At 36.7% G+C, this 23921-nt stretch overlaps 2 protein-coding genes across 2 annotated transcripts; one reads left to right on the top strand and one right to left on the bottom strand.

Moving 5' to 3' along the window:
• Positions 1-140: 140 nt before the first annotated feature.
• Positions 141-4683, bottom strand: LOC110926366 (rop guanine nucleotide exchange factor 1). Its single transcript, XM_022170116.2, has 5 exons — positions 4090-4683; positions 3713-3829; positions 3048-3586; positions 1784-2128; positions 141-1017 (listed from the first exon to the last, which is right to left on the bottom strand). Exons 1-5 carry the CDS (start codon positions 4346-4348, stop codon positions 664-666), a joined length of 1614 nt encoding a protein of 537 aa, XP_022025808.1. The 5' UTR covers positions 4349-4683; the 3' UTR covers positions 141-663.
• A 10236-nt stretch (positions 4684-14919) lies between these two features.
• LOC110923290 lies at positions 14920-21187 on the top strand. The gene is made up of 3 exons (XM_022167428.2): positions 14920-15494; positions 15753-15938; positions 20814-21187. Exons 1-3 carry the CDS (start codon positions 15060-15062, stop codon positions 21102-21104), a joined length of 912 nt encoding a protein of 303 aa, XP_022023120.1. The 5' UTR covers positions 14920-15059; the 3' UTR covers positions 21105-21187.
• The last annotated feature ends 2734 nt before the right edge of the window (positions 21188-23921 follow it).

Genomic DNA, 23921 nt, shown 5'->3' with positions numbered 1-23921 from the left:
TTAACTCTATATAATTTTTTAGTTCTGTTTTTAATTTTAATTTTAGTGCAAGCTAAAAATAAGATAGATACGTTCAAACTTATTCAATAAAGAACAAATTGCCAGTTTTGGTTCCTATTTAACACATAAAGTCACACACCAACCCAACACCATTGAAATATTATTGAACCTAATACAAATTGTTTAAAGACATGTGAAGTCATAATCAACCAACATCAACATACAATTGAAAAGAAAATACAAGACGAACCGAGCTGGCTAGTTTAACTTCGAACCTGAGCCCGACTTGAAACTGGCCCGGCATGCTCAATAAGCAACCCTAATATCCACCAAACACAAAACTTCATCAGCCCTCCTAATCTCCACCAATCAACCTTCAGCAATGTCTTTCTAAATCTAGTCATTTACCATTACAGACCCAGCCGGTACCACGGAGACATAGAACTCCCCATTGCAGAATACAAACTTCATCTTAAGGTTACTTAGTAGTATCGAACTGTCAATTAACTTACCCTACAAGAACATACCCTTAATAAAAGTACGCCGTTAATCTACTACTCTTAATACTAACAAGATAGCATATGATGAGAACATCAAATAGTGGTGCAAAGTAAACCAACATGCACAGACACTAAAAAAACACTTGTCTTATATGTCATTAATTTAATGACGCTCTGGAGCATTAGCGGATACTTTCCCGGCAGCATATGTCCACGGCATACCCAGGTCAGCAGCCTTAAAATGACTGTCATTCTTTATGAGGCCCGGTGGAGATAAACAGCGTGTTGGAGTGGCAAATGGAGATGAAAAGGGTGAATGTTGGATTGAAAACGGACTAGGGGCCATCCGCTTTTGAATGGGAAGGCCGCCTCTGTTGAAAATTGACACGGATTCTGAAGCAACACACCGTTTGGTAGCATCATCTACAAAGATGACATCATCAATTCTTGCCATTATGTTAAACGCCAAGCTCTCCATCACCCTTGAGTAGCTTTCAAGAATCGCCTGCCCAACATCCTACAACCAACATCATCAAAAGAGAGAAATTGCATCAGGGATATGTCAACCAACTCAATACAGGTGGCATAATTGGGTGCAGAAAATGCATTTAAATATAAATAGTCTAGTTAGGCCTGTAAACGAACCGAACGTTCATGAACTGTTCGTAATCTTGGCGGGAAGTTCGTTTACGTTCGTTCATTTGTGTACATTTATGTTCGTGAACGTCCGTTAATTAAACGAACGAACATGACCACACGTGTTGTTCGTTCATTTATGTTCGTGAACGTCCGTTTATGTCCGTTCATTTGTGTACATTTATTTCTGTTCGTTTATGTTTGTTAATATTTTAATTTAATAAATACATATGTGGTTATATTTATATTTATATAAATATATAAACATAGAAGTGGTTTTTTAACTACTTATATACTACATATAACTAATCGATAATTGGGCTTTCCAGTAATAAAAATTGGCTTTCCAATATAACTTATCGTAATTAATCAATAACTTATATAAAAGAGCTACTTTATGTCCATTTGTGTTGTTTTATGTTTGTTAAATTATGTATGTTTCTTTATGTTTGCTTACGTTCATCAGCTGTTCGTTTAGGTTTTAAATGCACGAACATACCCATTTTAATGAACGAACACGAACAAAAAAAAATGTGTTCGATTATATGTTCGTGTTTGTGTTCAGTTAAAGTTAAATGAACAAACACGAACATGCATCTGTTCGTGTTCGTTCGGTTCGTTTACAGGCCTAAGTCTAGTAAACATACCTTGTTATGTTGAATTTTGCTCATATCCAATGAAGTTTGTGGAAGACCAGGAAAACGAAGTCTCAAGCTACATAACAAGGTCTCTGCTCTTTGTGATAAGCAACTGTTCTTATCACCATCAGAGACTAAGCCTTTGACCTTGGAACTCAACGATGAATGCTTACTTTTTGGATGCTTTTTATGCTCTTTTATCCTCCATGCATGGACTGCTGCTTCAATCCTATTGACTACTTCCAGAGTACGGTGTTCTGATGACAAATCTAGGCAATCGAGAAGACATTCTGGGGAGAACTTTTCTGCAGTTATGTAACGGTACATGATTTCACCTAAACACTCTTTTCCATTCTGCATTAGTATTGGATGAAGGATTAGAAAAGGATGGCAAATCCAGTTCTCGCACTACATAGATGTAATGAACAATATGGAAAAATATTTACTCAAAACAGTTTTGACTTGTACTAATATTTAATCTAACTTATAATAAACGATTCCAATTAATGTCACGTGTCACTCCTTCAACCTCACAATTTATACTTTTATTTTAAATTTTTTTTTAATCCTTATCCCTGCTATTATAATAAATTTAATTTAAATATGTTAATAACCAGATTAGGATGCACTATTTGTTTAATATTATTAGATAAATACAATGTATTTTATTAAATATCATCGTACAATACAAAAATACAATAATTGTTCTTTTACTAAACCATCCTTATATTAACACTAATCAGAAAAAAACAATAATTAGATAATAATGTTATTACACTTTTTATTATATTATTACACTTTTTAACCGTGGATAAGGATTATATAGGAACTTTATGATTTATAGCTTTTTCGATCTTTAACGCGTGTAATACACGGGTTTGTAACACCTATAAATTAAAATATTATCCGATCTAAGTTTTTTTTATATTTAACCTGTGTAATATATGGGTTTGTAAGCTAGTATTAGACAGAATTATATATTATGTTATATTAGAGGGTTTTATGTGTAAAATTATTATCTATTTATAGTCTTGTTATCTTTCATTGTAAACACATATTTATTCAATACAATCACAAGTTTTATAGCTAGTGACCAGAATATAAATATCTTTTACAGCCTCACAGCACTAATTTTCAGAATTTTAACCAATAGGTATCTAAGAAATCTACTATCTTGATATTGTATACCCATTCAAACAGATCTGTATGACTTATAAGTTATAACTCACTAGAAGGCAAAATTTGGGAAAAAATTAACAACTTGAAACCATACCTTGGGCAATGTTTCCAAGTAAGCGTTTGGAATCTCCATTTCAGCAAGTACGTTGCTATTTATCGCTAATGCTGCCTTGAGTATCTGATTGGTGCAGTCTCTGTACTGCTGCAGCTTCTTTCTATCATCCTCTGATAACCCTTTTGTAGGAACCTTAGGATAAGGTAACCACCACTTGTCTTCCTGCCTAACTGAAGGTCTTCCAGATGAAACATTTGATGAATACGCATCACAACTCTCACCTTGAGCTAAAACGATCCCACGATCAACATAACAGAACTCCTTATCGCAAAATCCATCTAGCATACTAATTAACATAGCGTCAAGCTTCTTCAAAGCAGGAAGATTCATCTGCATATCTGACCGTGGATGCGGGACCATTACTTCATAAGTGCCTCCACCTGGAAACTGTTGTATGGAAGGCACAAGATCTACGATGGAATCACCTACGGATAAAAGCCATTCCATTTCCCTTTGCCACATTACCTTCTTCTGCAGCGCCAACGGCTCCAACCTCCACAGTTCTCCAAACACAGAGGCTAACATTTTTCAATCACAAACAAATTCCGATCAGAAAAAGATAGCATGTTAGCACAGCATGCATTTGACCATATACATGTAGGTAACAAAACGTTTTAGCACGGTAGAACCGAAAATTTACGAACCGGATAAATTTGTTATCGCGTTTGAGATCGCTAGGGCTGAACAAACTCCTTTCCCTCCTCCAGACATGTCTTCACCAAGAAGAAGCTTAGCAAATCGTTCCTTCATCATGTCAATCTCTGCAAATGAACACAACATTCACATAGTTTTCGAGTCTAATCATGCCCTAAATAGGAGTAAATACGAATAATTGATGTAGAAATTCATCTCAAGCTATACATAACCCCTAATCACTAATTAAACCAATGTATATTAATCAGTGTTCAATTTAATTGTCCCGAAAAGGCATAGAACATCAACACATTTATTCATTTCTATATATACACAAAAACTAGCATCATGTATTCATATAAACATACAGAAAGAGATAAATACAAACCAGATATATCAGCATCAGGTTGTTTTTTATTCTGCTTCTTTTCCCAAACCATCACGTCATCATCCTTCCCGCCAAACAGCGGGAAGGTGAACGGAAACACGCAACCGGTGACGGAAACAGAACGGCGACCGGAGATACTGGTGGAGCTTTCAGACTCGCTGACGTCAGCACTGAGACTGTAGCTCTGATCGCAACATCTGTCACTACTACTACTCCTGCTGTCGTTTTCTCCTTTTGAAGAAGATTCACTCTCAGCCATATCATAGATTCCAGATCGATTGATTGAGTAATAGATCGTGTAACTTAATTGGAGCACATTTTCCGGAAAATTAGGGATGTGAGTTGTAAATCATGTGATTTGAGATTGGTTAATTTGAAACAGGTGAAAGATTTGTGAGATTATAGATCGGAGTTGGTGGTTTGATGTGTTGTTGGTGGTAGATGTGGATGCAGTGGTGGTGGTTGTGGCGGAGAATGGTGAAGGTGAAAGTTGTAAAGATGATGTGAAGTGGAAAGCTGTAAAAGTAGAAAGAACGGGTGGTAACGCTGACAGCAACATGTTATGTTCAGAATTACCATTACTGAAAGCTTCATGTGGTGCCCCTGGGTTATGTATGAACGACGTAATAGACCTCAATGTTACATTATAAGCATGTTTACCTCTAGAGTTAAATATTTGGTTGGTCCTGTAGTTTGTAAATATTGCAGATTTGGTTCTAGTGGTTCAATAATTACACAGTTGCTCCCGATTGTTTGAAAAATGTTACACGATGTAAGACCCTTTACTTAATTTATACGATTTTCATAAAGATTTCGTCTATAATAGTGTATTTACGATTATACATACACTTGAAAATACGAGTTTGTTAAAACCTTTTTAAGATTTACAACTTCTCAATATCATATAGTGATATCGTCATTTAAAACGTGACGAAGAAACATAACGCGGAAGCTTGATTCTTAATCGTGTTCGATTCTTCCTTGAGCTTGATCGTCATCCGGTACTGTATCGTATACCTACATTTCATAAAGACATGAAATGAGTTAGTCATCTGGCGTTAAAACATGTCCAAACAAGTTCGCGAGTCGAAACGAGCAACAACTATAAGCTTTATCAGCCTTTGTTGACTTTAACACCCGTCGCGTGCCGCGACGGGATTTGATGTAAATGGTCGCGTGGCGCGACGCCTGTTGCGGGCCGCGACACCAATTGGGGTTCTCCGTCACGTGACGCAAGGACCCTATTTCGACAGAAAGTTTTGTTTTCAAACCTGCACATTCCCAGCCAAGTTAATCTTTACAGTAACGAACATAACTCGCTCATTTTTAATCTGTTTTATGTCACGTTTCTTCCTACGTGATCGTAATTTGATTCTCCATTACATGGAGTTAAAATCCGACATTCGGATTAATAAAATTCTTGATTTTTAAGCCCCCGGCTTATTATTTTTCTACAAAATAAAGACCCGTTCATGATTTTTATCAAACAAACTTGTTTGTCGCATTCAATTTCTCAAGAACATATTATTATAATTGTTTCCTATTATACAAGGTTCAATTCACGGGTTTTTACACATCCTTAACCCGTTTTTGCTTATAATCTTATTTTGACCCGTTAAGGGTAATTAAGCACTTTTAAGCTTAAATTGCGCTCATTCCTTGTTTGCATCATAATTCCACATTTCCATATTGATTAGTCTTCCACCACAACTATAATTGTGGTGGATTTAATATGATAGACTATTTATTCCGAGTTCTACCCCTCGGATATGTCATTTACGACAAAGACGCATTTTAAAACATTTGACTCACAAGGATCATGCCTTTCACTTTTATACTTATCGTAAGGATTTACTTGATCGGAATGCTTATTTCTAAACAACCCGTAAGGGTCGCTTGTTTGATTTATCGATCAAGGGCGTTTTGGTCCATTTTAGCCTTTCATTTACGATGAAGGACTTTTAAAGGCATGTTTGACTAAAATCCCACTTTTTAACTATGATCATGTTTGAAAAGTCATTATGTTTTCATAACACAATGACTATAATTTGAATCATTCGGTTTACCTAGTAAAGTAACCAAATGTCTATTTTTGACTTTGTCTAACTCTCATAGAACCTCAGGTTCTAAATGAGGAGTTGACCTATTATACATACCTGGCTTGGATCAACATATTAACCCGTTTAGTATTTCCTCAATTAAGTTGCTAGTTAATAACAACGCATATTCCACATGCTATTTATTCCTGTAATCATTATACTTGACAAACAATGATTAGTCGTTATCGTCAAATGGTGACATCTTCACCTTTTGACCCGTTTGGTCTAAATGACCATTTTATCCTTGTGAGATGATATTAATTGTCATCTCATCTATGTAACCCGTTCTGGTTTAGACCGTACGGTCACATTACTTATAACTCGTTTCTTAAATCTTTTGACCTATCATGGCTTACGCCGTGAAGTGTTTTTCGAAAACTAACGTTTATCGTCAACGCGTGCCCAAATTACTGTTTTGCCCTTATTATTCATTTTGGCTTACTCTATAAGGTAACCATTAAAATTCGTTTTTGTATTCGTCATAGTATGACCGAATAATCAATTTACTCCTTTTTAACCATCGATATGGCTTCTTATCATTTTCGCTTATCTTGTTCCGTACGACTACACGTTGAAACATCACTTTTCAAATGTTTAATTATCCTTTTCATAATCAATACGATAAAGGAATATTTTACACATTTAAAAGGAGTGTAGGCTTTACTTACCTAGCATCCAAATATGGCTTTTCCTTCATACTCGATTTGTTTGATCTGCTTCCTTCACAAGCTTCCACCTAGCTTGTCAAACGTCAAACTATCATTGTAATTTGTAAGATGGTTAGATTAGTCATAATCAATCACGACTATTCCATCTTACGGTTTTTATGTCGAAATTATCGTTCGATCATATCATTGGTCAATTTGACTTTTTAAAGTCAACTGCCTATTAACGTAAGTAATTACACGATGTAGCTTAACTACTCGTTTAATTACTTGGTCAATTATCCGATAAGCATCATTCTTATGCTATCGTTTTAACCACTTACTAACTAAGTTCTTGTAATCGTAATTCATTCAATTAACACATGATGATATCAAACATCCTTTCAATATGAATATATCATCATTTTCATTTTTATCATACAAACCCCATTTTATAGCAAGTATGATCATGTACTCAAACACACAATTTATTCAAGTATTTCCTTATTACTATCATGTATGATGATTCTAAACATAATTATATCATTAATTTCATCATATGATTAAAACCCACTTATCCTAGTGTGGTAAATCATCTAAACATTCAATTCATAGCATCATATGTATAATTTTCACTAAGGGTTTTGTTCCTAAGCAAGTATACATCACTAATTCAGCCATAGCTTCTATAATTCATACATAATTCGCGATTATGATGTTCCTTCAAATTTCACAACTTCACAAATCATCAAAATTTTACATACCTTATGATCCCCTAGCTTGGGTGATCATTAATTCATGTTCAGTTGTGAATTTGAGCTTTGTTTAGACCTTCAATTTAATGATTTTTTATAGAACTAGGGTTTTGCTCCATGGGAGCTTCCCCTTAAACGTCCAGACATACACACACTTAATGTGTGTGTGTGTTATTTTGTTTAAAGTTTTTATAATTAAACTTTCAAGTTATCCAACTTTGGCCCCTTTTGTTTGGTTAGTTATTAAGTAGGCCACAACCTATTTATTTCTAACAATATTCTCACTTATTAACTAGGTTAAACATTCCTAGTTAATTTATGAGTTCGGGGAGATTACGACTAAGTTTATTTTAAGTCCCGTTAACTGAGCCTTTTATAAACTTTATTTCCTCAAAAGTATTTATTCACTTTTTATTTCATATTAGGTTTATGTATTTAAATCCTAATGTTTACTGGGTTAATTTTACCACTAACGGTACTTCACCCGTCTTTTAGTATTAACGTGGTTTGATTACCAAACCCGTTTTTGGGGTGTTACACACGAGTGGCCCGATGTTTGCATTTTCGTAACATGGATGGTCCTTAGTAGCTAACCTTGTTAAAATTTTCAATTAAATTCATATAAAATGTCCATTTTACCCTTATATTATAAATAATAATAACTAAAAATACATATTTCATTCTGTAATTAAAAACAGAAATAACACCTTCTTCTCCTTATACCCAACGCCACCACCAGAACACCATTAACCATCGCTACCACCTCCACACTCCAAAACACCATTAACCACTGCTGCCACCTCCAAACTCCATTCCTCCGCATCGTCGTCCTAGATTCTCTAATACCAATCGCCGCCAACGATCTCAACCCCAAAATTGCCGCTATGATTGTCTCGGAGCACAAGGAAACCGACCGGAACTTCTGCACCAAAAGCGACCATTTTCAACTATTATACAACTTCTCTAATATCTTTGGATTAGTTATTGCTTTGCATCCGAAATTGTGTTTTAAACAAATGGTGTGCCGAAAACCCTATTTTGACGTATGAAGATAACGTGTTGCTACGTATAGTTGTAAAAAGATTGGCTAGTCCTTTTGTTGGTGAGTTTCTTGTTGAAGATGTTCCACTGGAAAGTAAAGAGTTTAGATGTAGGGTGAGGTTTTAAAGAATGCCTAATTTTAATTCAATCACAGGTGTGGGTGTGCGGTGGTTGAGGGGAGACGGTGGTGGTTGAGGGGAGACGGTGGTGGTCTGTGGATGATGGTGGAGGGAAGACGGCGGTGGTTGGTGTATGGTGGTGGAGGGGAGACAGTGGTGATGGGTGTATGATGGTGGAGGGGAGATAGTGGTTGGTGTTCAGTGGTGGTTTGGGGTAGAAGAAGAAGTGGTGGTTATGGGTGGTGGAGTGGGGAAGAAGAAGGGTAGGATGGGACCACTTATTTTTATTTGTTTTTTTTTTTAATTTTCAGGGCTAAACTAGACATTTCACACATACTTAACTGAGATATTTAACTTAGGTTAGTGATAAGGATCACCCGTGTTTAAAAATTGCAACTACTAGGACTAAGTCTGCAAAATGGCAAACCAGAGGGACCAACCAGGCATTTAACTCTTACCTCTATAAAAATAACTTATTATCTCAAAAATCTTTTAGACCCTCTCTAGCTAGTCTCTTATTTTCTATAAAAAAAATGGACCCAAATAACCCGAAAAACTACAGGTCGTGGTCATGTTGTCTCTGTCTCCATAGGATCCAAACCAACAATACTATCACAACCATAAATGTCACCGTAAGGTTTTTGGAACTACCAAGCTCAGTCGCAACCCGACACCAAACTACACCCCAAACCCGAGACACAACCCAAACCGTCCAAACTCAACCGTAAACGCATAAAGAAAGTCGGATTAGTTAAAAAAGTAGTATTATATAATGTTCTTAATTATTATCATGCGATGTTATAACTATAATAATGTATTTTTTTATTTTGTTTACAGACCGTTAAAATAAAATTACTATTTGTATTTAAAAATAATATAACGTGGCTATAAAAACTGTATATGTGTTTAGGAAATTGTATAGGTATTGAGACAGTGGTTACTGGTTAGTGCTTCTTTTTCCATCTCTTTGCTATTTTATCTATAGCTATTATAGTTAACTTATCACTGTATATTAGCGATAGTTTGCAACTTTCATATTGGTATTTGTGTATGCTTGTTTGCTCTGATTCTCATGGTTGTAAAAGTCTCGCCTAGGCTTCGAGTACTGTTCGCCCAGGCCAATTACTCCCCGAGTAATTTTCGTCTAGGCGAAGTACTCCCGAATTCGACTAGGGAGCGCCTAACGACTTTTGCAACAGTGCTAATTCGTAGTTAAATTTTATGTTTACAGTACACGCAAAAACAAGGGTTTGGAAATAGGGCCTTTACCGGATAAGCTCTCTATCCCATTTAGATAAAGTTAAGGTTTGCCTAATTACACCTTCCTCATACCATATCGATAGCTCATGATATGAGTGAGATTATATTGGTGAAGTTTGTTATACTTAATTGGCATCACATGTAAACTTACATGGGTTAATTCATGATTCAACTTTGAAGGATGAAACCCAATAAATTGTGTCACCGTCCCAAAAGATATATCATGCATGTAACACCCTGCGTTTTGAATCTTTTATTAATTGACAAGTCTAGTCCCTGTAATACTTAATGTTGCCAATTTGAGCCTTAAACTATGTGAAACTTTGCTCGATGTGATACTTTGTGAAACTTGACTCTTGATACTTGACTCTTATGATATTTGAATCTTGTGATACTTTGAATCTTGACTCTTTTAATACTTGGAAACCTGACTCTTGAAACTTAACACTTATTAAACTTTGATACTTAGTTGAACTAGAAACTTGATACTTATTGAACGAGAAACTTTGATTCTTTACTTGAACGAGAGACTTTGATACTTTATTAGTACTTGTTAGACGAGAAAACTTGATACTTAGTAAACGCGAAACTAGCTTAGACGCAGACTCGAAACTTGGAAACTTTTGTGTTAATTATATAGTTATGCCATTGTAGTGGATACTCACAATAATACGCAACGCAACGCTTAATCTAGCTCGCAAAACGAACCAAAGTCGGAAAACTAGCAAATGGTCTCGGCTGTCCGAATGGACATCCGATCGGATGACCATCCGAGTGGATGACCATTCGACCGAATAGCCATCTGATCCCCTTGCACACTGCATCGCCTTACTTGTCACTGTCACCTATAAATACCACACTTGTGCGCTCATTTCACACTCTTGCCTCTGTCATCCGACAACACACACTCCCAAGTCCTTTCAAGCACATTTCACTCGATTCAAGGCAAACTTGTAAGTATTTCTCCTAGATTCTCGTACAACCTCCATAATTTAACACTTCTATACATGATTCTTCATCAAAATCACCGAACACTTTGACATTTTCATGAAAACCAACTGATTTGGGGTTTCTTGAAGGGTTTCCGCTCAGTTGTTGTACGAAATGTTGAGGAACAACATTTAATCAAGAACGACCCTAGATCTCAGACACTTTTACTCGATTTTCGCACCGTTCAACACACTGTTCCCCCCCGCGTCAGCTCTTAGAGGACTTATGCTCTGTTCCCCGCACGCAGGCTGATCCAGCGCTCCCTTCGATCCAATCTATTCAATGTTTGGTTATTAGCACCCGCTATGAGTATACTCGATCCCTTTTTGTTTTAAAAACCTTTGGGATGCAACATGTATTCTATAAACAAGACACTTGACACTTGAAACTTATTTGAAACATACTCTATCCTCGTTAAACATGAAACTTGAAACTTGATACTTGAGACTTTTATGTTATGTGAACGTTTAATCCTTGTGTGTAGTTCCGCCTTAACAGTGGTAGTGCTATAGGGGTAATGCACCTCCCCGTTAGTCTTTGGGGTATTGTTAGGAGGAGACATTTAACCTCCTGTTAGTCTTTGGGAAAGACATTTAACGCATTGGAAACTTGGGCTATCACTTGGACTGCGTAAACTAGCATGGTGAAACTTGTTGTATGTTTATATGATGGATATGAGTTTTTGTAAACTATTATGCTACGTATTCAAACTTGTATGCTCGCCAACATTTTTGTTGATAGTATTTTAATACATGTTGCAGGTTGATAGTAGCTGGGATTCGAGGAAACAAGCTAGGATGATGCTTAGAAACTCATCTAGTTAAATCATATGAATTTTGAACGATATTTGAATCTGGATGTAATTTGATACTTTATGTGGTCGTTGATCGTGTTGACTTTTAGACAATGTTATAAATTTAAATAAATATATATTGAAACTATTAGTGTTATGGAAACTCTTGAGCAATCTGATTCGCTTAGTGCCGCGCCCCGATGTTTCCGCCATCGGTTGAGGTGTGACAATGCAATCCCCAAAAAATGTTAAATAGAGAATTGCATACACATAGTATTACAAATACATAACCCTTAAACCATAATGCATTTGGATCAAAGCAACAATATACTCACGACATAAGAGAATAGAGATGATGATAAATGAACACAATTAAATAGAATACACATACTCACTACTGATTGATGACGAACACGACAATGACCCCAACCAAAGAATACACACTCAAAACGACGACGGTGATGTTCAATATTTTGTAATAACGATTTTTGATGAACATGACTAAAGAATTGGCGATGCTGATATCAGGTGCACTCACACGTACACTAACACCTAAGGGTATCAGGTGAGCCATCACTTTTTCATATGTGAAAATTGTCACCTTAGCGCCACATTAATTTTCATACCTCATTGATGTGCATGAAGTGTGTTATATTTTAGATGTATATTTTAAGCCCTTTTTACACTTTTTAGCCAAGTTTTAAATTTATAAACACGATATTCACTAACACTAAACACACATATGGGCAAGTGCACCCATCGTGGACGTAGCATAGTGTTGGTAAGATACCGAGGTCGTCCAAGGACACAAGAGCTTTTAGTACCGGTTTATCCTCAACGTCTAATCAAATCAAAAAGTTAGAAAAAGATTTTTAAACTAGAAAAATAAAACTAACTAAAATGCTGAAAAGTAAAATAAAAGTAAAAGCAGATAGATAAGATGAATCACTTGGATCCGACTCGTGTGTAGTGTAACCTTTGATTATTTTCGCACTTTTGCACTTGTTTAAGAGATTATCTTAGTTATTGTATTAGGCCCCTCTTTTGAAGGCGACGTTACCCTCAACCCAGTAATTTGAGTCAGCAAGGATACAATCCTAAAGGGTCGGATTATTGAAAGATAATTAATTAAGTTATTAATGCATAATGTGGTAGGCCCCTCTTTTGAAGGCGACGTTACCATCGGCTAAGTAGTCTGAGTCAGCAGAAATACAGTCCTAAGTAGCGGGTTCAAGTTTTAATAGTAGTTTAACTTATGAGAGGGTCAAAGAGTTTGGACCCCCGCCATCCAATACCGTTGGGTATTGAAGGAGGTCCTACTAAATTTGACCCAAGTCTTTTGCAGGATCTATACACTGAACAATGGCAAGACTTTTACCAAACCGTTCCCTTAACCCCTGACCAGGTAGCCAACATACCTCCATATAGACCGTGGAGATATGAATGGCGAAAATCTTTTATTTTATATAGACAGTAAAATAATGCCAAGACACCACGAACAAACGATAAGGAAGAATCACCTTCAACATAAGAAACTAGTTATCAAAGTCATTAATACATAACCAAATAAAAAGTGCAAAAGATTAAAAATAAAAAGTATTAAACTAAACACTTGTCTTCACCAAGTGATGTAAGAGACTTAGGCAAACATGGCCATTGATTGTCAAGAACTCTTACGATCAATCTTGGATCCCGAGACGACTCACACACTCTATGATGGACAATGGATGATTGTGGTGGATGATCGTGTTGTGATGGTGGTGGGTGGTGGGTGAAGTGTGTGAGAGGTGGTGTGCCAAGGGATGAGTTGCAAGAGCTCCATGCACTCCTATTTATAGGCTGAACAGAAGCTCGGGCATGGCTCCGTGTCCATTGGGCACGACCCCGTGTCCATCCTCCCCTCTTTCTTCATTAAATTCAGTTTGTCTGCATTAGTTGACCACGCCCCCGTGTCCGCTGAGCACGACCCCGTGTACAGAAGCACATCTGTACTATCAAGATTTGCCTGGATTTCGCGAATCTTATAGTTGACCACGGCCCCGTGTCCGCTGAGCACGGCCCCGTGGTGGGCGATGGAAGCTTCTACCACTTTGTCTTTTCTGTTGACACCTGGGCACGCCCCCGTGCTCATTGAGCACAGGGCGTGTTCAGCCATCTGTTTCCTTGTTTTGCTTGGGAAGATGCTGTCGGGGGGTCGGGCATGCCACATTTGTTCCTTTTCTTGTATTTGTGTTAGATTTAGTTGCCCTTTTGCTTCTTTTGTTCATTTGAGCTCATTTAATCCTGAAAATACAAAAGGAAGACAAAAGCACACTTTTTCCAACATTAGTACTAAAAAAGGGTTAATTTTATGCCACAATTGATGTAATTTATATGTTGCATTTTATGCACATCACTCATCACACAGTGAAGGAAATGGTTTAACACTTCTTTTTTTCCCTAATCCACCTCCTCCATTGTTTCACACGGTTTTCACACCGTGTGAGAAAAGCAACGACATTGACGAACGCCCAAATGGCATGGTGTTCCACGCATGGAAACTGGTCAACCTCGGCATCACACTCGAGAAATCATGGGCGGGCTAGATGGTAAAATAACATTGAGTTGATTTTTCTTTTTCAATGAAATATTGGATTTTTGTTGTTCTTATCGTGTTTTGACTTGTTTGGATATAACTGGTCCGAAACCTATTATATAAAAATTATAGGATCAAGAATTGTACCGATTGAGGTCTATCGGGTAGATCCAGGTTAATTCCCCTAGTCATAGAATGAGATTTCTTTTCACAACACATAATATGAGATTTCTTTTCACTACACATAACTCAAAAAGGAACTCATCGACAAAAACATATCTAGTACCGATTTATCCTCAATCACATCCTTTGTATTCACACAGTCATTTTCCTAAATTATACAACTTTCTTGTGAAAACCAAAAGCACACTTACATCAAGTGAGAAAACTTACTTCATTGGCACATCAAGTGACAAAACTTACTTCATTGGCATGTTCTAAATGAAAAATTTATATGATACTAACAACCAAGCTATCCTTTACATATACTTTTGTTATTTATCATTAAACTTAAATATCCAATGGATATCTGTCTTATATAATAATAACGTATACCAAAAACACGCACCCCGTATTCTTTCCCATAAAACGTTACAGGCACGACCACCAAAACCCCATTGAAGCAAAAGTTCCGCGTCTCGTACAATTCAAACACCCCTTTCCAACACCACCAGACAGACACCCTTCCTTAACAATGCATGCGAAATCCGACTCCGATTTAACTAGCGTCGAAGCTCTAACCCCACCCCGCTCACCCCGCCGGCCACTCTACTACGTCCAGAGCCCATCTAACCACGATGCCAACGACAAAATGTCCTACGGCTCCAGCCCATTCGGCTCACCCATTCACCATTCCCGTGAGTCCTCCACTTCCCGCACTTTTTCAGCTTCCATTAAACACGCCGTTGTTCGGGCTAACGGTGTACGGCCTCTGTCTCCCTGGAAACGCCTTGAGTATGGTACTGATATGGATGATGAGGATGATGAAGTTGACGGTGACGGTGACGGTCGTCTTCCGTTTAAGTTTTACGTTATGTGGTTTGTAGTGTCGTTTATCCTCTTGTTTACCGTTTTCTCTTTGATTTTGTGGGCTGCTAGTGTTCCGTACAAGCCTAAGGTTGTGGTTAAGGTTAGTATCTTCTTAATCTCCTCGAACTACTACATGTTAATGTTTTGATGTTGAACCTCTTGCTTGCTTCAGTTAAAAAAAATAGCAATGGGTTGGGCTGGGTTGGGTTGACTCAGTTATGAAAGGAGTGAACTTTAGAGTCGACTCAGTGATGTGACTCGTGATGGATCATTTACTTTCTGTCAAGAGTTGCAGCTTTAATCAGAATTTTTGAATTTAAAATATATTAATTAATGGTGATGTGCTTTTTTTGAGCAGAGTATGATGTTTGACAACTTTAATGTCCAATCCGGGATGGATGCAACGGGAGTACCAACGGATATGTTGACTTTGAATACAACAGTCAAAATATTTTACAGGAATCCGGCTACGTTTTTTGGTGTTCATGTCACCGTTACTCCTATTCAGATTCATTATTTTCAACTTAAGCTTGCTTCTGGCTACGTAAGTTTATTTATTTATTTAACTCTTCTTGTTATGTTTGTTACTTTACCCAAAAAATCACAAACATAGCCTAAAAAGCGAGAATAATTTCACTGTCAGTCATGAGATTAGTAAATTTTTTTGCTTAGGTAAGATTAGTATCATTTTGGTTAAGTGTCTACTTTTACCCTAAATGTTTTCATTTTATAGTGTCACATATTTTGAATTGTGATTAATGGAAAAGTGTGATACACGAGTGAAGTTGGACACACGATTCTTAGTTACATATCTAATGACTAAATACGCGATTTGTTCCAGGCATGGCTATACACGTGTAATCGTCCAAAAATGTTTTTTTTTTTTTTTTTTTTTTGTGATTTTCTCTAATTTATACGTTCGATGTTGAAAACATTGGGGTAACATTAGGTTATCTGGTTTTAAATGACTGAATACATGTAGTTTTTCTGCTATATCTTAAAAGATTATTATTTTTTTAACAAATTTGATAGGTTTGTATATGCATTGGCACTTGGCAGTTTTAAGTTCTTATAAGAAGTTGTATATAAATAATATATATAATGTAAGAGTTAATTACATAGTTAGTTCCTGTGGTTTGCATAAAATAACATATTTAGGTACTAATAGTTTAAAATCACCTTCTAGGGTATTAACTTTTCATTTTGTAACGTTTGGAGGTATTAACTTCTAGGGTATTAACATAATTAGTCCATGTGGTTTGCACAGAATAACATACTTAGGTACTAATAGAATGTGATTTTAAGCCTACAGATATCGTTAATACCTCCAAACGTTAAAAAATAAAAAGTTAATACCCTAGAATGTGATTTTAAACTATTAGTATCTAAGTATGTTATTTTGTGCAAACTACAGGGACTAACTACGTAATTAACTCTATAATGTAATTGCTATTGAATACAATAATCGGCTAAGTTTACGTGCACCCCACGATTTTATCTATGAAACAAGTGAAGTGCACATCGCATACCCGATTATTGGATGTATAAAATATCAATTTATACCCATTTTCACATCAAATATCTTAATGGTATACCCTGTGTTTATATATTTTGTTTTTTACTATATTACAACTGGAACTTGTACCTTTTTCCAACACTAGAAGCTTTAGTATTAAATTAGTAGTACTTGTTATCTGTGTAACTTTAGTTGTATAATTCTTTTGTATTTGTTTTGATGACACCAACTACTATACAACCTTTAGCTTATTTGTGCATCTTGTTGTTGATGACTCCATATGGAACTTAAGCTTTTACCCTGAACTAGAATCTTGATTACTGTATAAACCCTTGTAAATTTTACTTTTTCGACTGCACGTTCTTCCCTCGTGTGTTCTTGATGACTTTGGTCCCAACTTTAAGCTTATATATGAAGCCAGTTGAATTTGGATAGAAAACAAACATAAAAAAACAAAGTTATATTTGCAATTATAAAAATATTAGTGTTTCATAAAAAGCACAAAAGAGGACAAGAAAAGCGTTCATTTCAATCACATCTATTGTAATGGGTATCCTGTGGTCAACATTGTTGGATTTTTTAAGAATGTATGCTTTGGGATGTGTGTGTAGTACCACTGATTATGGGGCTTAATGTTTTAATGCTTTCTTATATAGCATTGTAATTGCATCAAAGGATAAGGGTGAACGGGGCACTCTCGGTAACCCCTTTCGGTGACCCAAGTCATCTAGCGGGAATACCTCTATCATCAACGAGGGGAGTTACATAGGAGAGTAAGATCGGTGAGAGCTTACCGAATGAAGGAGGGAAAGAGATGGTAGGCCACCCTTTTTTCAACCAATCAAAACATTTTCTTTTTTTTTTTTTTTTGAATAAAAAAACAAGGGGAGTTAAGAGGGGAGTGGCGCCACAAATTGAGGGTGTGAGGGGAGTTTAAGAGGGGAGTTGACGTGGCATAACGTAATTGGATGTGCGTAAGAGAGGGGACTCCCCTAAGAGGGGAGTGCCCCTCTCACCCTAACAAAATATAAGTTTAGATTATTTAATAAAAAATACTATTAAAAAGTTAAGAAACGCTTTTAGGGTACATGGTTTCCTTCACGTCGAGAAAATGCTATTTTGTTATGGGATTGAAGAAAATTGTGTGAAGAACTATGGAGGAAATTGGGATGGAGGGGCTCGAGAGAGCGGGAAATAACGAACATCAGGCCATGTATAGTCGAGCGCTATAAGGGGGTGAAAAGGGGCTATTGTGCCCCATGGTGCCCGGAACACCGCCCCCCACTCGGCGTTAGAGGGTGGGGGGTTATGATTCAAGCCGTGATACATATAGCGGCGCTACACATTGGTTGCTCTCTCTCACACATATATATACATACATATATATCTATAATTTCTCTCTCTCTCACACACACATATATATACATACATATATATCTATAATTTCTCTCTCTCTCACACACACATATATATACATACATGTTATATAACTCCCCTTTTCATTACACACTCAAATTATATAACCCTTATCTTTTACATATTTCACCACTTATCACATAACCCTTTATAGGGCTTGACCACTACATAATAACAACAATAACAAAACATATTTTAAACCATCACTAGTGCTCTAGTGGTGGTCACGGGTATTTAAGTTCCACCTATGATGGGTCCGGGTGAGTTTTCCCTTCCAGGTCTCAAGTTCGAGTCTGGGTGATAGGGGTTTCTCATTGAGGGTTTAAATTGGGGATCTATTATGCGAGGGGGCTCTCTAGCGCGGACCCAGTTAAGACAACGTATGCTAGACCACCCGACATTCGTGAATAATTCACACCTTAATATGTATATATAGGGGATGGTTCAAATGAAAACCACTTTTATTGTGAAAACTCGAAAACTAACTAAAAAAAGCCTAAAAAACACACAATTTTTTTTTCAATTTTTTTTTATAAAAATCGCTAGTTTTTATATATAAAAAAAACTATTTTTCAAAAAAAAAAAAATTTGTGTAGTGCACATGTGTAATAATACACATGTGTAGTACACATACACATGTGCAGTATTACACATGTGCACTACACAAATTTTTTTTTTTTTTGTTTGAAAGTTTTTTTTTATATTAAAAAACCTGCGAAATTTGATTTGCAAAATAAAAATTAAAAAAAAAATTTTTTGTATGTTTTTTTGGCTTTTTTTAATTAATTTTCAAGTTTTCACAATAACTGGTGCTTTTTATTTGAACCTTCCCCTATATATATATATATATATATATATATATATATATATATATATATATATTTTGGTAGAATAAACATACTTTTAGCCCCATGCAAATATAAAAGCTAGCATCGTGTTTAGAATATTAAGGGGCTGTTTGGCAAGCCTCTTAATGAATCATTAAGAGGTTGGACCTCTTATTCGGACAGAGGTTAGCTGTTTGGTTGTGCCTCTTAATGGCAAACCTCTTAATGATTCAGTGCTGAATCATTCAGCAACTAGAACATGCTGAATGAAAAAAAAGACAAGTGTTACCCCCATTCACCCTCCCTCATCCCTTTACCTCTCTCTCGATCAGAATTCCCGGCGACCGGAGCCGTGATTCCGGCTCCCCTTTCTTCTGTCCGGCTAGACACCCACATGTACGGCGACCACCACCATGTACGGCGGCGGTGCGGCGGCGGTGCGGCGGTGCACCCACATGTATCCCCCTTCGATACCAACAAACTTACACAGAGATGATGATGATGATGGCGACAATTGAGGCGATTGACGATGATGGCGGTGGCGGAGAACTCAGCTCTGGCGATTGACGATGATGGCGGTGGCGGAGATGATGTTGATGATGATGATGGCGGTGGCGGAGATGATGTTGATTGACGATGATGGCGGTGGCGGAGAACTCAGATCGGTAGGGAGAGAAAGGGGAAGGGGGTGTGTGTGTGTGGGGGGGGTGGTGATGAATACTGATGAATGATGATGATGATAGGGTTTTATATAAAAAATTCTATAATGGGTTTATTTTGTGGGTAGGGGTAAAAATGTCATTTTACACTGTCATTCAGATATGGAACCAAACAGCACTTTACTGGTTCAGCACTTACCCATTCAGACCCTCTTACCCATTCAGACCTCTTATTCATTCAGCACTTAATCATTCAGAAGTTGCCAAACAGCCCGTAAGTAATGTTCTATTGGGTATGGAAGGAATCTCTTATCCAGAGCAATGATGCTACTGTATGATGGTAACATGTACCTTGTGCTATGAAACAGTACATTGCTCTGGATTTGGAAGTTTGAGCCCTGGAGAAAGAACTAGGCTAGTGACCTGAAAGACATTTTATAGTATTTACACTGTACCTCATGGGCCCCACCTTGAAAGTGAAATGTGAAAAAAGACCCTGTAATCACTTTGTCACATGAATTTCTTGGATGCGCAATTTGGTAATTTCCCATGAAAAATAAAAAAAATCTTTTAAGAGCATTCAGAATGGATCTCTTATTTTATATTTATGTGAGTGTTTATGAGTGAAGGGGAGAGAAAATATATGAGAATGTTACTCTTCCTCTATAAATATATATGAAACACTATTCACCTCTTATAAATTTTTAATATTTTTAAAGGTGGTTGTGAGTGGAAAATAGAGAAAAAGTAATAATATAGGTATAGTGAAAATTTTATGTAATTGAAAGGAGAGAAAAATAGTAATTTTTAATGTAATTATATTATATGTATAAGGAATTCAATGGGAATGCTCTAACATTATTGAATTATGGGATATCTTGTCCCACGATCCACATCACTAGAATAAGTTTTAAACTACTAAAAAGTCAAAATTAATCCATGTTTAAGGCTTTCACGTTGACTTAAAATGTGTTTCTTTATTTGATTATTAATTAAAACAGGTGAAGAAGTTTTACCAATCAAGAAAGAGCCAAAGAGTGATTGTAGCCCAAGTTTTGGGGTATCAAACGCCACTATATGGCGGAGTGTCGCCTTTCAATGCCGCCATAGGCCACCCGAAGAACGTAATAGTTCCTGTTAATCTGACATTCGTGATGAGGTCGAGAGCATACATTTTAGGGAGGCTGGTGAAACCCAAATTCTACAAAAATGTCTTGTGTCAAGTCACATTACGAGGTAACCAAATTGGTAAGCATGTGAACTTGACTGATTCTTGCATCTATCTTGATTAATTTGTAGAAACATTTGTATCTTGTTGTCTTCTAACATTGGTACATAATTGAATTGTCAAGTCATATGACTGGTGATATTTGTCAGAGCTTTCTTAAGAAATTCAAGTTTAATTCTAATTTGTTTAGAGTGTTCTTTGTACTGTGGTTTTTATAGTTAGTTCTCCAATATATATTTTCTTTAAACGGCCAATCAACAAAGAAAATACTCTTTAGTTCTCCACTATCTTGTTAAATTTGAACCCAAAGGATATAGTTAATTGAGGGGCGGGCAATAAATGTTACTCATTACACATAAAATCTACAAGAAAATGAAAATTTGTCCTTTTAACCCTTGTTTGTCCAAATGATCCAAGTTGTCAACAGGAAAATAGCATGCACCGCCTTTTTTCTTTTCTTCGGCCAGCTTTGCTCCTCAAGTGCATTGAATATTTCCCCTAATGTCTCCTGCTGAATAATTGTCGGTGCCTTAACCCATGAGCCGATTTGTTCCCATACTCCTTCAGCCTCTCTACATTTAACAAGAACATGGTCTGGTGATTCTTCTTCACGATCACACATTCTGCATATATCCGATGATATCGGTACCCCTTTTTCTCTTAACTGAGTTGTCGCCGATATCCTCCCTTTTAGAGCTCTCCATACGAACATACTACATTTCTGTGCTGCCCAATTGTTCCAAAAATAATTGTCCGCTACTTCATTTAAGTTTATGTTCCTTTCCAACGTAGTCCGAACACTTTTAACCGAGAAACCTTGATCTTTGGCACCACTCCACACCCACCTATCACTTCCTTCCATCAACCGAAACTGATTTAGTATACCCAATAATTCATCAGCTTGTTGTCTTTCATCTTCTGTTATAGGAATTCTCGACCAAGCCCAATCCCATATAATACCCCCATTAAGTCAGTCGTCTGTAACATTCTTCTATTTTAGCTCTTTTATTTTTTACGATATCATAAAGTAAAGGAAACCTTTCTCTCAATGAAACTTCACCAATCCACACATTAATCCAGAACATCGTTTTATCCCCGACACCTACTTTACTTATGAGATTTTTTTCGATTATCACTCCCCTCTTAAGCATGTCTTTTCTAACTTCCACAATAGTTTTCCAGACTCCCGTGTAATCGGTTTTCAGTGGGACCGCTGTAATTCTTCTCTTGTTTTTATAGATTGTACCTATTACTTTTGCCCATAACTGTTGCGGTTCCATTTTTAACCGCCACCACCATTTAACCAATAACGCTAGGTTTAAGTCCCTAATACTTCCTATGCCCAGGCCCCCAAACTTTTTAGATGCTACATTTTTTTTTTCATTTAATCCATCTCATCTTTCTGTTCGTGTTATTCCCCCACCCCCCCCCCCCCCCCCAGAAATTTCCTCCTTATTCCTTCTAAAACTTTTATTACTGCAACCGGACATTTATACAAAGAAAGATAGTAATTAGGTAGAGTACCGAGTACCGATTTCACCAAAATTGCCCTTCCTGCAAAAGATAACAACTTTGCTCTCCAATTTGATAATCTCCTGTTGAATGTATCTATTACTTCCTTCCAATTTTGCACCCGGTTCATATTTGCTCCTACTTTCAACCCCAGATATATAAATGAAAATTTTCCCGGTTTGAACCCAAAGCTATTCGCCTTAGAGACAATCTTTTCCTCGTCGACCCCTACTCCAAAAATTTGACTTTTCTTTGGATTAACTTTTAAGCCGGACACTAAGTAATAGCATCTTAGTATCCGTCTCAGATTTTTTATGTTTATTCTCCCACGAAAACCTACAGATAAAGGTATTACAATCGTATATTTTGCTTGCAACTTTAGAAATTCAAGAATTTCCAAAACAAAGCCAGGTTGAAAAGCACAAACCTTTCATGCCACTTAGCATGTAATTAATAAGCGAGCCACTTCCACCTTACTTGTTCCTTGCGCTAGAAACTCTTGATGTCATAATGAAGAGGGCTATAGAATGGGGAGAAGAAATTATTAAAAACCTTAACCGGATTCTAGATGTTTCTTTTTGTGTTCCGGGCTTAAGGTAAATTTGGTCAAAAGCTATTTGTTTGGTGTAGGCATCGAAGAAGAAACGGTGAAAACAATGGCGAAGTGCATAAAATGTAGGATTGGTATGTTCCCTGTTCATTTTTTGGGGATGCCAATCGAGGCAAACGTGAACCAAATAAAAAATTGGAAACCAATTATCAATAAGTTTAATTCACATTTATCGGGTGGAAGGCAAGAAATTTGTCATTTGCGGGTAGAATATTACTTGCAAAAATTATTTCTGGGGGCTCTCCCAAACTATTTCATATCCATTTTCAAGGCTCTAAAAAAAGTTATCGGTATGCTCGAATCGATAAGAAGGAATTTTGTTTGGGAAAGTAAAGGGGAAGGAGTAAAATAAAATGGATCGCCTGGAAAAAACTAGTCAAACCAAAGAAGTATGTAAGGATAGGACTAGGAGTGGGAGACATTAGTAGTGCAAACCTATCTATACTAATATAATGGAGATGGAAGTTTAAAACGGATTCAGATACTCTATGAACCAAGATAATAAAAGTTATTCATTGGGGTAAGAGGTCTACACAAAGTGTTCTAGTTAAGAAGTGTTGATTAGTTCTATACAAACATAATGGGAAACATATACAAATACATATAATAGCAGACAAGCTAGCAGAGAATCCAGTCAGAGACGCAGCCATTGACTTCGTCATAGTTGTCAGGATTATCTGGTTCCTCCTTAGGGTGTAAGTTCTTGATGAGTTGATGGTAATACCGAACTCTAGGGTTGGAGTTCGTATGGAGAGAGAG

Source organism: Helianthus annuus, chromosome 17 (assembly GCF_002127325.2).
Source record: "Helianthus annuus cultivar XRQ/B chromosome 17, HanXRQr2.0-SUNRISE, whole genome shotgun sequence".
NCBI lineage: Eukaryota > Viridiplantae > Streptophyta > Magnoliopsida > Asterales > Asteraceae > Helianthus > Helianthus annuus.
Note: the sequence above shows the minus strand (reverse complement) of the source record. Positions and strands in the feature narration are given on the sequence as shown.

Coding starts and splice junctions, on each gene's coding strand:
- LOC110926366 (XM_022170116.2), bottom strand. CDS start 4,348: ATGGCTGAGAGTGAATCTTCTTCAAAAGGAGAAAACGACAGCAGGAGT. Junction 3,830..4,089: donor ACCTGATGCTGATATATCTG/GTTTGTATTTAT, acceptor GTTCATTTGCAG/AGATTGACATGATGAAGGAA. Junction 2,129..3,047: donor ACTTGGAAACATTGCCCAAG/GTATGGTTTCAA, acceptor ATACTAATGCAG/AATGGAAAAGAGTGTTTAGG.
- LOC110923290 (XM_022167428.2), top strand. CDS start 15,060: ATGCATGCGAAATCCGACTCCGATTTAACTAGCGTCGAAGCTCTAACC. Junction 15,495..15,752: donor AGCCTAAGGTTGTGGTTAAG/GTTAGTATCTTC, acceptor TTTTTTGAGCAG/AGTATGATGTTTGACAACTT. Junction 15,939..20,813: donor TTAAGCTTGCTTCTGGCTAC/GTAAGTTTATTT, acceptor TAATTAAAACAG/GTGAAGAAGTTTTACCAATC.